The sequence below is a fragment of the Rhinopithecus roxellana genome, chromosome 14 (assembly GCF_007565055.1).
Source record: "Rhinopithecus roxellana isolate Shanxi Qingling chromosome 14, ASM756505v1, whole genome shotgun sequence".
Lineage (NCBI taxonomy): Eukaryota > Metazoa > Chordata > Mammalia > Primates > Cercopithecidae > Rhinopithecus > Rhinopithecus roxellana.
Window position 1 is genome coordinate 57,648,163 of NC_044562.1, and position 15,945 is coordinate 57,664,107.

General features: G+C 49.9%; 1 protein-coding gene across 7 annotated transcripts in view; it reads right to left on the minus strand.

Moving 5' to 3' along the window:
- Window positions 1-15,945, minus strand: part of SNED1 (sushi, nidogen and EGF like domains 1) — an 89,189-nt gene that overhangs the window by 50,606 nt on the left and 22,638 nt on the right. For all 7 annotated transcript variants that reach the window (XR_004053249.1, XM_030916846.1, XM_030916847.1 and 4 more), the window contains exons 2-6: window positions 6,819-7,106; window positions 3,794-3,934; window positions 2,940-3,102; window positions 1,006-1,131; window positions 613-726 (exon numbers count right to left, since the gene is read on the minus strand). Coding sequence is in view for 6 of the 7 variants with exons in the window: in XM_030916846.1 (XP_030772706.1) it covers window positions 613-726; window positions 1,006-1,131; window positions 2,940-3,102; window positions 3,794-3,934; window positions 6,819-7,106 (832 nt within the window). In the remaining variant the exon portion in view is untranslated. The remainder of the gene's footprint in view (window positions 1-612; window positions 727-1,005; window positions 1,132-2,939; window positions 3,103-3,793; window positions 3,935-6,818; window positions 7,107-15,945) is intronic.

Below are 15,945 nucleotides of genomic sequence, written 5' to 3' on the forward strand. Positions count from 1 at the left end.
GCTGCTTCAAAAGAGCTGGGCTCTGAACTGGGAGGGCAAGCAGAGGTTTGGAAGCAGCAATGAGGATGGACAGGGACTCCAGGCCCCACCGAGGCTGTGAGACCCCCTTTCCCTAAAGGCGGGGGCAGGAGAGAAACAGCATCCAGGAGCAGCTGGAGGGAGCGGCAGGGACCGAGTGGCTGTGCTCTTCCCACCCCACAGCCAGCCCATCTGACCCCAGAAGCACTGCGCGTTCCCCTCAAGCTGGTCCTGGGCTGAGAGGGGGTCTGGCGGCCCCCCCACACTCCCTGACGGGCTGTCATGCAGGCCCTGGTGCCTGTCTGGCCCTGACCCTGGCCTGGTTTGGGACCTGGGCACTGGCCTGTTCTGAGGCCTCATCCCTGGTCCAAATGCCATGGCCTAGGAAGCCCGTGTGACTGGTCATGGCTCCTGCCCCCCACCCAGATATGGGCCTTTCCCTGGGCATCCGGGCTCCTCCACTCCCCGAGGGTGACCTCTCTGGGCTGTCCGCCTCGCAGCACGCACAGCTGTCGGACCTTCCCAGACCTCAGCCTTGTCCAGCTGCGTCTTCCGCTATCCTGCACCCAGCAGGGCCACGGGGGTTCCTCTTACCTGTCTCACAGGTGGGTCCCCCAAAGCCGGCCGGGCACTGGCAGCGGAAGCTGTTGATGCCGTGAGTGCAGGTCCCGCCGTTCTGACAGGGCTGGGAGGCACATTCGTTCACGTCTGAAACATGGGCAGGCTGAGGCCTCAGCGGCAGGAACCCGGTTGAGGAGTTTCCTCCAAGGCCTGGGGTTGGCCAGGGATGGAGGAGCAAGCCCGAGATTGGCTCAGAGAGGGCAGCAACTGCACCCGCCTGTGGTGCTCACCCCAGGGGACCATGGCGTTTGCTCCCCAGTGGTCCCCTAAGCAAGTTACCCACACCCTGAGGACAGTGACCCCGGGGCACTCAGGGCCGCTGGTGGAGCCTACAGCGTTCCTCCTGAGCCCAGCACAGCCACTCACCCAGGTGGCACCTCCGCCCCGTGAAGCCTGAGAGGCACGAGCAGGTGTAGGAGGGGTTGCCCGTGACACAGTCGTCGATGCACTTGCCACCGTTGAGGCAGGGGCGCAGGGTCAGGCACACGGAGGCTGCAGACACAGGGAGGGGCTGGAGCCTCAGCCGCCTCTTCCGACTCGGCAGGACAGCCACTCCCATCCGCATCTCCCTTCCCTCCCCTGACCCAGAAGGTTGGCCTCTGGGTGTCCGGGTGACCGCAGCAAAGCAGTCAGGTTTCAGGTTTCACTTTAGGTCGGAGCAGGGGAGCAGGGGCGGTGCTGTCGGCGTGGCTTCCGGGAATGTGGCTTCGTGTGGGGCGGACTCCCTGGAGCGACTCACACCAGCACCCTCCTGCTCCCTCCATCCCTCCCAGCGCTGCCGCGGGCAGTTCTAGAAACTGGCACACTCCGCCTCCCCTCCCGGGTTCCTGGCCTGGAAAACCTGAGGCTGGCGCTCAGCCGTCATGTCGACGTTTCTGGGACAAGGCAGGCCACGCAGGGGTGCGGCCGGGGGCTGCAGGAGGGCTCTGTCCCGCTCTGGGGCCGGGGGTGGCAGCTCCTGGGCTCCCCGCCCCTTGACCCCGACTCCCTAAGCTCAGATGCAAGCGGGGGCCCTGTCCGCGCCCCCGTGTGCGGGTAGCTCGGGCTCCGCGGGTCTCCGCTGCGGCGCCACCTGCAGCCCTCAGATGGCTCTTCCCGCGCGCGCCTGTCTTTCCTCTTCCCACCATGCGCGCGGTGCTCTCCCCACTGCGTGGCGCGCTCTACCCCCCACCCCGCTTCCCGTGACGTGCCTTCAGCCCCCACCCCTACTACGCCCCACCTCCAACCCCGTGGCACACCTGCACCCCCCACGCCGTGGTACACCCCCAACTCCCACACCCTCTACCCCTCACTCCCAACCCTGTGGTGCACCTGCACACCCCCCCACCCCCACACTCTCCACCCCTCACCACCCCCCACCCCGTGGCGCGCCTGCACCCTGCCTCCGCCCCGATAGTGGTGCGCCCACATCTGCTACCCCCGTCGTGTCCTCTGGGGACTCAGTGTTGTGGAGAAGCAGCCCCTCTCCCTTCTCCGTAGCCTAGATGCTGGCAGCTGGGAGGTGAGTCTGGGGCGGGTCCCAGCGCGAGCCTCACTGTGGCCCAAGGCTTGGCAGGGCTTGTGAGGCGCAGCCCCCTGTGGAGCGGATCCGTTGCTTGCCCTGGCCCCATGTGTAAGCAGTGATTTCCAAGGCTCCTTGGCTCCTGAAGCCGCACAGCAGCAGGGCTGGGGCTACGATCCACGGCTCTCCTGCCACCCTGGCTGTTCCCACAGACCACGTGCCCACCCCTGGGAGGGACACCACCCCGTCCATTTGTGCCCTCTGGGCTGGAAGGACCCCTGGAAACTCCCCTGTGGATGTGATGCTTGGGTTTGTCAAGCAGACACCAAATCCCACCAAGCAGCAAGCCCGCTGGCAGAAATGAGGACCTGGGCGGTAAGAGGACCTGCCCATGGGTGGCCCTGAGGGTCAGAGACCACATGCTTCTCCTCCCCCAGCCCAGGCAGGAGGCCGGGTAGGAATGAGGGGAGAGTACAGACCTCATGGTCCCAGGGAGAGGCGTCCCTGGGCTCCTCCTCCCCTGAGGACCCACAACTCTTTACCCCTGAAACCCGCAGTCTCCAGAGAGTTCCCTCCAACCCAGAGCAGTGTGTGTGTGGAGTCTTCTCTAGGGAAAGCTGAGGCTCCAGGACCGGCCAGGCCTTCCTTAGTTTCACATGCCTGAGACGGGCTGGGCTGGAGACCCAAGTCCCCCTACTCTCCCGGTCAGCATCCAGCCCCCTTCCTCTCCACCTCTCCTTTGCCATCAATCCCCTTCCTCAGCCCGCTCCCACCCCAAGCTGCTCCTCTGTCCTCTTACTTGTATGGCCGCAGCCCCCCACGCGCACCTGGGCATCATCGATTCTGAACGCCCAGCGCCCGGGCACACCCACGTTGGTGGTGGTCTCCACCTCGGCCATGTCTGCCGTGCGCGAGCCGGGGATACTGAAGTAGCGCTGCCCATCGCCCGCATTGAAGCCAGCCTGGGGGTGGGGTGGGGTAGAGTGAGGGAGGCCAGTTCCCCAGGTCTACAGAGGGAGGGGTTTCCCTGCCCCCACCATGTTCCTGCCAGGGTTAGCAACCTCCCAGCCAAGTCCTGACCTCAGCCAACCGTTCCTGGGAGCCAAGGAGAGGGTTGGCCCTGGCTCCCCAGCCCAATCCTCCGGCAGCTCACCTCTGGGCTCCTGGGCCTCCCCTGGGGCCAGGGGCAAGTATGACCCCAACAGAAAGCAGGTGGCCCGGAGGTGAGCAGGGGTGCACACAGCCCAAAGGCGCTCTCGGGCCTGGGGAGCACTGACCCTGTGGTCATTGTTCTGTTTCATTCCCTCCACACCCGGGGTTTCCTGTCGGCTGTGGTCCCTCGGGTCACTGGCTAGGCCAGACTGCAGGGCACAAGGAGCAGAGGACATTTCTGTTGCTGCCACAGCTGTTAAAGGGGACTGCAGGGGCGGGGCGGGCAGGGCAATGGGACAAAGATGCCTTCAGCCTGAGGATGTTTCTTTGTTTTCCGGCAGTGAGAGGCCTCAGGGATGGTCGTGGGTGCCTCACGCTGGCCTCTGCATGGTACTGGGGGGTCTGCCTATGGTGGGCCCCTGTCTACCTCATCAGCTCATGACAGCCCTGGCTGTGGGGAGCAGGGGTCCCGAACACAGAGCACCCACTGCACTCGCCTACCTGGGCTGCAATGCCCCCCAGGCCAGTGGCGTTGCCCCCGCTGCTGGCGTGTGTGCCTGTGGTCCACACGATGGACTCATAGTTGAAGATGGTGAAGGAGAGCTTGCCGTCTGTGATGAGCACAGTCTGGAATGTGTTGACCTGCCGGGGAGAGGGGGCTGAACAGGGCCCTGCACTCCCCCTGGCCCACGGAAGCCCTGCCCTGTCCACCATCCTGGCACACTGTCATTGTCCACTGGGCCTCTGGCTTGCTCAATGTCTGTGTCTTCTAGCTGGACGAGCAGCCAAGGCAGGACCTCGGTGGCCTCATCCTCTGCTGTCTCCCAGCAGAGGCCGTTCCCAACCCACAGCTGTTGCTGGGGTGAGTGAAGCACCCGGGGCGGGTGTGGGGCCCACAGACGGGAGCAGACTTTGTCCCCTGCCCTTAGCCAGCTCTACACAATCTCCTGTGTGAAATGAGCAAAATTATAAAAAGGAAAAGAGAGAAGGTAAAAAGAACCAAGGAAGAGCCATGCTGCAGCGTTTACTAGTCAGGCCTCATGGTTTTCACAGAATTCTACTGGATGGAAATATCGGTGGGCAGCGTACAGATGAGAGACGCCAGATAAGAATCGAGCAAAGGATCGGGACTGTTTAAGAAATGATCTTGGGACAAACAGGAAACCCCCTGAAAAAGAATCAGATCAGAGTCCTGCCTTTCACCACACACGAAAAGAAATCCCAAATCCAATAAGGTTTTAAAGCAAAAGAAAAGTCCTAGAAGAAAATACAGGTGAATATGTATAACTCAGGAAAGGGAAAGGACTTTTTAAGTGTGATGTTTGTTCACAGCAAAAACCAAAAGGGAGAATTATACATTTGACTGCAAAGGGCTTCTGAATATTTAAAAAAATCCACAAGATCAAATTGAATGGCAAACAGTGGAAAACGTATTTATAATGCATAGGGCAGATAAAACTTTCAAGACCCTTAGTTCAAGAACTACAGATCAGTAAGAAAAAGTATCACAGAAAAAATGTCAGAGGGTATGAACAGACACATCACGGTAGAATACAAGTAACCAATAATATTAGAACACATTCAGCACCACTAGAAATTAAAGATGTGTAAGTTAAAAAGTAGCACTCGTTGTTTTGTCTATAGAGCTGACAAAGCTGGAAAATGACAGCTGGGGTGTGAGGAAACCAGCACTTCTAAATGTGGCTCCTCAGAGTATTAAATGTGTAGATTCTTTTATTTTTGAGATGGAATCTCCCTCTGTCACCCAGGCCGGAGTGCAGTGGCACGATCTCAGCTCATTGCAACCTCTGCCTCCCACGTTCAAGCAATTCTCCTGCCTCAGCCTCCCCAGTAGCTGGGATTACAGGCACCTGCCACCATGCCCGGCTGATTTTGGTATTTTTAGTAGATAGGGGAGTTCGCCATGTTGGCCAGGCTGGTCTCAAACTCCTGACCTCAGGTGATCCGTCTGACTTGGCCTTCCAAAGTGTTGGGATTACAGGTGTGAGCCACCACACCCGGCCTGAATGTGTAGAGTTTTGAGAGGAAAATTGGAATTCTGCAGGCGACAATCACCCTTCTAAACACGCATACCAGGACAGGATCATGAATAAGCTGACCTGAGCTATGCCGTGCCCACCTCAGGCCCCTGGTATTGCAGCTGTCCAGCCATGGGGTGCAGGTGAAACAAATTCGCATGCTGCCTGGTGCTGGGCTAGTTTGTAGTCGCTGAGAAAGATGGGTGATTATACAGCGTACATTCCACTTATGTAAAAGTCAACACTAGAGAAACTACGTGCTCTGCTTCGGGAAAGCGAACGTAAGTGCTAACACTCGGAAAACAAACGAAGACGTGAGGGCTGCAGAATTGGGGTGATGGCACCGTCTAGGGGACAGGGCGGACTAGAGCCAGTAAGGGCCCATGGTGGGGCTGTGGGAGCCAGAGAGGCGCAATGAGGAGATGCATGAAGCTGAACTGTCCACTTTCTGTCAATGAACCTGCTCCTGGAAGTGCCCCTGGCTGGGTTATGCTTCTGAGCACTTCCTGATGCCTGGCTAGAGTGACCCGATGGGGTAGATGTGTCCTGTCTGCTTCATCCAGGGCTGTCTGCCCAGTGCCTAGAACACTTGCCTTTCATTTGGAAGGTGCCCTTAAAAAGCGTTTATTAGGAGGCCGAGGTGGGCGGATCACCTGAGTTCAGGAGTTCGAGACCAGCCTGGCCAATATGGGGAAACCCCCTCTCTACTAAAAATAGAAAAGCATGCCTGTAATCCTAGCTACTTGGGAGGCTGAGGCAGGAGAATCGCTTGAACCTGGGAGGCGGAGGTTGCAGTAAGCCGAGATCGTGCTATTGCACTCCAGCCTGGGCAACAGCGCAAGACTGCGTCAAAAAAAAAAAAAAAAAAAAAGTGTTTATTAAATGCATGAACAAACAGCTCTGAAAATGGCAGCTCTGCACCCAGTGCCTCTTTTCTAGGGAGTCACTGTCTGTCTTGCACAGCCATGATCCAGTGCCCAGTGCAGGCCTGGCCACAGTAGGTGCTGAGTAAATACATCTGCCACCAGAGTGGGCAGCTGTCCTTGTTAGGGAGTATCAGCCCACCAGAACTCATCAGGCCTGCAAAGTGGCTGATTATTCTTGAGTCAACATTTCTGTCATGTTTGGCATTATCAAGGAAGAGTATAAAACAGAATAACCTTCCAGTTTAACCTTTTGAGTACTGGGCCATTCCAAATGGAAATCCTCCTAACACCTATCAACCCACATGCCTCTCTCTGATGCGTGAGCTGCTGCTTTGGGGAATCTGGTGTTTCCTGGAGGCAAGGGGCTTTCAGGAGCACTGCCGAAGGTTGGGGCCGTGTTCTTATCTGTCTCTGTGGTTTTGACCACATGTTCCCCTCTTAGATATGGACCAGTGACTGTACCACACCCACATTAGCAAGTGAGGGCCCTGGTGTGGGGAGACCCTGGGCCCTAGCCACACACACCACCCCTTCCCCCCTAGGACAAGTGCCTGGACTCACAGGGGATGAGGAACTGCCTCCAAAGAAGGTCACTCGGTACCAGGTGGCAACAAAAACCCAGGTGGCATTGAAGTCCAGGAGCTCGGGGAAGTAGTGTCTGACATCCTCCGTGGCTCGGCGCAGCGTGGCTGGGTCGGTGGCCTCCCGGTAGTACACATCGCCTGCACGCCGGTTGTCCACATCTGCCCAGAAGGCTGCCACCACGCAGCGGTCCTTGGCAATGGGGAAGGCCACTGGGGTGAACTGAGAAACCTCCTTCAGGAAGGAGATGATTCCGTTGTTGTTCACCTGGGAGGCAGAAAGCCAGAGCGGAGATTGACTGGGGGCTATGGGCAAGTGGGTGGGTCCAGCAGCCTCCCCAGCCCCTGCTACCAGGCATCCTCTGAGGGGAAGCCAGTCTTGGGCAGGGCATCCCCAGGATGGCCTGACAGTCCCTGTCCCTGAGATGGGTCCAGCATGACCTGTTCCACCCCCTCCTGTCATACTGTGTGCTCAGGGCACAGGCTCTGACCTGCATGCCGTACCTGACGCCCTGCGGAGTGCCCAGCCCTGGTTGGCTGCTGTGGGGGTAGGAAAGCCCCACTTTGGGTCCTGGCCTCAGTCAGTGGGGCACTCGGGCCTGCCCAGCAGCTACTGCTCCTCAGCTCTGCTCCAGCTAGGGCCTCAGGAGGCCAGGGGGAGCCCCAGTATCTGAGCTAAGCCTGAAAGGGTGAGCAGGGGTCACACAAGGTGGGCTTAGGGGAGGGGTGCCCCCACTACAGAGGAGGTGGGATGGCCAGGGGCCAGCATGGCTGGGGAGGCTAGAGGGGCTGCAGTGGCCAAGTAGCCTGTGCTCAGCCTCCAGGCAGTGGGGAGCCCCAAAAGGTTTCTGAGCAGCACCTCTGCAGTGAGATGCACATGCTTCAATCCTGGCCCCACACTCCATGCCACTGGCTGTGCATCCATCCATGACGCAGCTCAGCTGCCGACCTCTCTGTGCTCTGGTTTTCTTACTTACCAGAAGGGGCTATAGCTGGAATGTTTGTGTGCCCCCAAATTCCTATGTTGAGATCCTAACTCCCAAAGAGATGGTGTTAGCAGGTGGGGACTTTGGGAGGTGATTAGGCAATAAAGGTAGAGCCCTGGTGAATGGGATGAGTGCCCCAGTAAAAGAAGCCCCAGAGAGTTGCCTTCTGCCATGGGAGGATACATAAGAAGACACCAGCTATGGCCCAGGAAGTGGGTCCTCACCAGTCACTGAGGCTGATGACAGCGCCTTGATCTTGGACTTCCCAGCCTCAAGAGCTGTGCAAACTACATTTCTGTTGCTTACAAACCACTTACTCCAAGGCATTTTACCACAGCAGCTGGAGCTGACGAGGGCACTGGCTCTGACCTCACAGGGTGCTGGGCCCAGGTGACTGCACCACTGGTCACAGTGGTCAGCTCTACGCTGTCATTATTTGCTACTGGCAAGAATGTGACCAGAACCATGCTTTTAGAAAAGACCCTCTGGACTTCCCCTTTGGGTGAAGCCTGGAACGGGCAATAAGGGGGTCCCAGAGTGGCAGCACCCCTGCCTTCTACACAGAGGCAAAGGAAAACCCTCTCTGGAGGCAGATGGCATCATCTTAGGCCTCAAGTTATTCCTGCAAATAATTTTTCAAATACACAATCCAGGACACAGTCAAAGACAACCATCTACCCAAGGAAGCATGATACCACCAAGAGAAATAGACAGAAACGAGAGAAACCGCAGACACTGGAATTAAAATAACTAGGTTCAAAGAGATCAATGCAAACTTTAGAATTTTATCAGGAGAACAGTCAAAACAATCTTGGAAAGGAAGTACGATATTGGAGGACTTACACTTACAGATTTCAAAACTTACTACAAATCTCCAGTAATCAGTGTGGTACTGGCATAAAGACAGATGTACAGACTGATGGAATAAAACAGAACCCAGAAATAAGCCTTTGATATATAATCAAATGATTTTCACAAGGGTGCCAAGACCATTCCAGTGAGGAAAGGACAGTCTTTTTAACAAATGGTGCTGGGAAAACTGGACATCCACATGCAAAAGGATGAAGCTGGACCCTCACCTAACACCATATACAAAAATTAACTTAATATAGAGCCAAAACCTAAACATAAGAGCTAAGACGGTAAAACTCTTAGAAGAAACAATAGAGCAAAAGCTAGGATGTTGGATTTGCAAATGATTTCTTGGATATTACACCAAAGGCACAGGCAACAAAAGAAAAGACAGAGAAATTGGACTTCATGAAAATTAAAAACTTTCATGCATCAAAATATACTATTAACAGAGTAAAAAGGCAATCTGAAAACAGAGTAACAGAAAACATTTGCAAATCATATATCTGATAAAGGATTAATATCCTTAGAGAGAACTCCTAAAACTCAACAACAAAAAAACCTTGTTTCAAAAATGAGAAAGGACTTGAACAGACATTTCTCCAAAGAAGATACACAAATGACCAATAAGCACATGCAAAGATGTTCAACATCACTGCTATTAAAAAACAAACCCGGCCGGGCGCGATGGCTCAAGCCTGTAATCCCAGCACTTTGGGAGGCCGAGACGGGCGGATCACGAGGTCAGGAGATCGAGACCATCCTGGCTAACACAGTGAAACCCCGTCTCTACTAAAAAATACAAAAAACTAGCCGGGTGTGGTGGTGGGCACCTGTAGTCCCAGCTGCTCGGGAGGCTGAGGCAGGAGAATGGCGTGAACCTGGGAGGCGGAGCTTGCAGTGAGCCGAGATCCGGCCACTGCACTCCAGCCTGGGTGACAGAGCAAGACTCCGTCTCAAAAAAAAAAAAAAAAAAAAAAAAAAAACCCAGGAAAGTAACAAGTGTTGGTGAAGATGTGGAGAAACTGGAACCCCTGTGCACTGTTAGTGAGAATGGAAAATGATACAACTGCTATGGAAAACAATGTGGTGGTTCCTCAAAATTAAAAACAGAATTACCATGTGACCCAGCAATTCCACTTCTGGGTCTATAACCAAAAGAATCAAAAGCAGGGTCTTGAAGAGAATTGTATTTGTACACACATGTTCATAGCGTTATTATTCACAATAGCTAACAGCTGGCAGGAACCTGAGTGTCCACTGAGGATGAATGGCTAAATAAAATGTAGCACATCCATACAATGGAATATTACTTAGCCTTAAAAAGTAAGGAAATCCTGGCCAGGCACAATGGCTCATGCCTGTAATCCCAACACTTTTGGAGGCTGAGGCAGGTGGATCACCTGAGGTCAGGAGTTCAAGACCAGCCTAGCCAACAGGGCAAAACTCTGTCTCTACTAAAAATACAAAAATTAGCTGGGCATAGTGGCACATACCTGTAATCCCAGCTACTCAGGAGGCTGAAGCACAAGAATCACTTGAACCTGGGAGATGGAGGTTGCAGTAAGCCGAGATCATGCCACTGCACTCCACACTCCAGCCTAGGTGACAGAGTGGGACCCTGTCTTTAAAAAAAAAAAAAAAAAAAAAAGGTAAGGAAATCTGTCATAGGCTACAACATGGTTGAACCTTAAAGACATCATGCTAAGTAAAATCAGCCAGTCAGAAAGACAAATACCATATGATTCTACCTATATGAGGTACCTAGAGGAGTCAAATTCATAGAGACAGAAAGTAGAAAGATGGTTTCCAGGTGTTGAAGGAAGAGGGGAATGGGGACTTACTATTTAATGGGATTAGAGCTTCAATTTCGAAAAATGAAAACAATTCTGTGGGTGGATGGTGATAATGATTACAGAATAATGTGAATGTACTTTAATCATTGAACCATACATTTAAAAATGGCTATGATATTAAATTTTATGTGTTTTACCACAATGAAAAAATTGAGAGAAAAAGACTAGGATAAAAAAAATTAATCAGGAATGTAAATTATTTCATCAAAAGACATTTTAAAGAACCAAATGAATAGGATATAAGTAACTAAATAACAGAAATTAAGAACTGGATAGATTGAAGAGTGGATTTGATGCATTAAGAAAGAATTATGAACTGAAACTAAAAGGTCAGAAGAAACTATCCAGAATTTTAAAAGACACAAAAAGATGGAGAATACAGAAGAAAGGATGAGACATAATGGAGAACAGTAAGATGACCAAACAAATGCACAACTTGGAGCACCAGAAGAAAAGGAGACACAAAGGCAATGGTGAGTCCAGAACTGATGAAAGACATCAAGCCATATGCAGAACACACAGTGAATCACAGTGATTCACTAGCTAGAAAAATAAAACCAAAGCCACATCAGACAGATGTTGGAAATGCACAAGGTCAATGACAAGGAGACAATCTTAATTTTTTTTTTCTTTTTCTATTGCTGCTGCACAAATTATTCACAAGGAGACAATCTTAAAAAGAAAAAAACACATTACCATTAGGGGCATTGCAAGTAGACTGACAGCTGACTTCTCATATACAACAATGAAAGCTAGAAAACAGTGGAATCATATTTTCAACGTGCTAAAAGAAAACAACTGCCAACATAAAGTCTTATATCCAGATAAAATACCCTTTACTATGGCAGGCAAAATAAAGACAATTCAGGTAAGTACATAATAAATAGCAGACCCACACTAAAAGAGATGCTAATGGATCAACTTCAAGTCAGAGGGAAACGTAAGATCAGAGATGCAAGAAGGAAGAAGGGCAAATGAAATATAAAGAAATAATATATATTGCCTTACGAAATGGTGTAAAAAGTCTATACAATTAAAACTCACAACAATAATATACATTGAGAGAGGATAAATCATGTTGAAGTGTTCCAAGGTCATTACATTTCCCAGAAGGGGGGAAAGGTATAAATGAACTTGCTAGTGAATATTAATAAGTTAAAAGTATATATTGTATTGTCTAGGGCAGTGGTCCCCAATCTTTTTGGTAGCAGGGACTAGTTGCATAGAAGACAATTTTTCCATGGACTGGGGTGGAGGTGCGGGAATGGTTTGTGGATGAAACTGTTCCACCTTACCTCATCAGGTATTAGTTAGTCTCATAAGATGCGTGCAGCCTAGATCCCTCACATGCGCAGTTCACAATAGGGTTTGTGCTCCTATTAGAATCAAATACCACCACTGATCTGACAGGAGGCAGACTCAGGTGGTAATGCTCACTCTCCTGCTGCTTGCTGCCTGCTGTGAGGCCACAGACCGGTACTGGTCTGCAGCCCCAGGGGTTGGGGACCCGAGGTCTAGGGTAATCACCAAAAGAATAGAAACAGTGTCCATATTCTATACTGATAGAGGGGATAATACGGCATGATTGGCCGGGCACAGTGGCTCATGCCTGCAATTCCAACACTTTGGGAGACTGAGGCAGGTGGATCACCTGAGGTCAGGAGTTTGAGACCAGCCTGGCCAACATGGTGAAACCCCATCTCTACTAAAAATACAAAAAAAAAAAAAAATTAGCTAGGCGTAGTGGTGGGTGCCAATAATCCCAGCTACTTGGGAGGCTGAGGCAGGAGAACTGCTTGAACCTGGGAGGCAGAGTTTGCAGTAAGCCAAGATCACACCATTGCACTCCAGCCTGAGCAACAGAGCGAGACTCTGTCTCAAAAATAAATAAAATAAAATAAAATATGGCATGATTAACATACTCAACATAAAACATGGCAAGAAAGGAGAGAAAAAAATATAAAACAGGTGGGAAATTTTGCACAAAAAAGGTAGTAGAGTGGCTGGGTGTGGTGGCTTACACCTGTAATCCCAGCACTTTGGGAGGCTGAGGTGGGTGGATCACAAGGTCAGGAGTTCAAGACCAGCCTGGCCAATATACTGAAACCCTGTCTCTACTAAAAATACAAAAAAAAAAAAAAAAAAAAAAAATTAGCTGGGTGTGGTGGCAGGCACCTGTAGCCCCAGCTATTTGGGAGGCTGAGGCAGAAGAATGGCTTGAACCTGGGAGGTAGAGGTTGCGGTTAGCCAAGATAGCACCACCGCACTCCAGCCTGGGTGACACAGTGAGACTCTGTCAAAAAAAAAAAAAGTAGATGGGCGGATCACGAGGTCAGGAGATCGAGACCATCCTGGCTAATATGGTGAAACCCCGTCTCTACTAAAAAATACAAAAAAATTAGCCGGGCGAGGTGGCGGGCGCCTGTAGTCCCAGCTACTCGGGAGGCTGAGGCAGGAGAATGGCGTGAACCCGGGAGGCGGAGCTTGCAGTGAGCTGAGATCCGGCCACAGCACTCCAGCCTGGGCGGCAGAGCGAGACTCCGTCTCAAAAAAAAAAAAAAACAAACAAAACAAAACAAAACAAAACAAAACAAAACAAAAAAAGTAGTAGAGTGAAATACAACTACACCAGACATGTACTGAATGAAAATGAGTAAGGTTGGGCATGGTGGCTCACGCCTGTAATCCTAGGACTTTGGGAGGCCCAGGCAGGCACTTGAGGTCAGGCGTTTGAGACCAACTGTGGCCAACATGGTGAAACCCCGTTTCTACTAAAAATACAAAAATTAGCTGGGTGTGGTGGCACATGCCTATAGTCTCAACTACTTAGGAGGCTGACGTAGGAGAATTGCTTGAACCTGGGCGGTGGAGGCTGCAGCAGAGATCGTACCACTGCACTCCAGCCTGGGCCACAGAACAAGTCTGTCAAAAAAAAAAAAAAAAGAGAAAATGAATTAAATGTTCCAGTTTAAAGATATACTATCCAAATGCTAATCAAAAGCAAGAGCTGGTATAATCATATTATTATCAGATTAAAAAGGCCATAAGGCAAAAAGCACCGCTAGAAGTAAAGAGGATCTAATTCATCATGATAAAGATATAAGAGCTCTGCATTTGTGTATACCTAATAGCAAGGCCTCAGCACATATAAATGAAAATTTGACAAAAGGAAATAGTTTAACTCACAATCATGGTGGGATATTCAACGTATCTTCTCTAGTAAAAGACCAGACCAGGCACGGACAAAGATAATATGTCAGAATAAAGAAAATCTGAACAAGACAAATAATAAATGACTTAAAAGATATCACAAATGGAACCAATTTTTTTTTTTTTGAGACGGAGTCTCGCTCTGTTACCCAGGCTGGAGTGCAGTGGCCAGATCTCAGCTCACTGCAAGCTCCGCCTCCCAGGTTCACGCCATTCTCCTGCCTCAGCCTCCGGAGTAGCTGGGACTACAGGCGCCGCCACCTCGCCCAGCTAGTTTTTTGTATTTTTAGTAGAGACGGGGTTTCACCGTGTTAGCCAGGATGGTCTTGATCTCCTGACCTCGTGATCCGCCCGTCTCGGCCTCCCGAAGTGCTGGGATTAGAGGCTTGAGCCACCGCGCCCGGCCCATTTTTTTTTTTTTTAACCACATATTGGGCCATAAATCAATTGCCAACAAATTTCAAGTGACTGCAAAATTTACAGAGCTTGCTCTTTATCCATAGTGTAATTATACTAGAAATAATAACTTAAAAAGTAGAGGTTAAAAAATAAAAATTCTCATCACCAGGAAATGGAGGCAAAAAGAAAACAGAAATATAAATAACTGTATAAAGAAATATAACAAAAACGCTATTTAGCAAAAACTTGTGAGGATGTGGAGAAAGCAGAACTTCAATGGAAATTTATAGGATTGCATGCATATTTTAGTATCTATATAGTAAATGAACACAATATTTAGCAAACAAACTCATATATAGTAAATATACTAAACAAAGTTTAGTAAATAAAATAATATATATTAAACTCGTATGTAAGAGAAGAAAAAATAAAAATTAAGAGCAGAAGTTAATAAAATAGAAAACAAATACTGAATAAAGAGAATCGCCAACAAAGCCCAAACTTGTTTAAACTAATAAAATAGGCCGCGCGCAGTGGCTCACGCCTGTAATCCCAGCACTTTGAGAGGCCGAGGCAGGTGGATCACGAGGTCAGGAGATCAAGACCATCCTGGCTAGCACGGTGAAATCCTGTCTCTACTACAAAAAATACAAAAAATTAGCCCGGTGTGGTGGCGGGTGCCTATAGTCCTAGCTACGTGGGAAGCTGAGGCTGGAGAATGGCGTGAACCTGGGAGGTGGAGCTTGCAGTGAGTGGAGATGCACCACTGCACTCCAGCCTGGGCGACAGAATGAGACTCTGTCTCAGAAAAAAATAAATAAATAAATAAGAAAATAAACTAATAAAATAGATAAACTTCTGGTGAGAGTGATCAAGTAAGAAAGAGAAGGCACAAATTGCTTAGGACTGAAAAAGAGGCTACCATTTCAGCCCCTCATGCTATCAAAGAAGGTAATCAGAGGATTTTATCAATATCTTTATAACAATACTTTCAAAAATTTTAGGTAAAATAGAAACTTTTCTTGAAGAATGCAGCTTACCAAAACTGGCTTAAGAAGAAACAATGGAGGGGGGAATGTTAGCATGACAGAATAATGACTTTCTGGAAGAGGAAGGACAAAGGCCACCACAGCTCATGTTAGGAGAAATGAGAAGTCTTCTAGGATCCCAGTGGGGAATGCTCTCCACAAGTATTAAGTGTTTGCAGTGGTGTGGGGTGGGGAGAGTGAGGTTCCTCTATATCCTACCTGTTGATGAAGCTGAGCAGTGAGAGGTAGGCTGGAAACAAGGCCACTTGATTTGGCTCTTGTCATGACAAGGGTGCCAAGGCTATTCAGTGGGGGAAAGAATAGTATCTTCAACAAATGGTGCTGGTAAAACTGGACATCCCTATGAAAAGTATAAAGGTAGACCCCTACCTCACACCATATACAAAAATTAACTCAAGATGGATCGAAGACCTAATGTAAGAGCTAAAATTATAAAACTCTTAGAATAAAAGAGAGGTATAAATCTTTGTGACCTTGGATTATCCCATGGTTTCTTGGATATGACACCAAAAGCACAGGCAACAAAAGAAAAAATAGATGAACTGAGTATTATCAGAATTAAAAGCATTTGTGCTTCAAAGGACACCTTTAGGAAGTGAAAAGACAACCCACAGGATGAGAGAAAGTACCTGCAAATCATAATCGGATAAGGGATATATATCTAGAAGATATAAAGTACTATTACAACTCAATAATAAAAACTTCAATAGGCATTATTCTAGAGCAGATTTAGAAGGAGCCAATAACATCCAAAA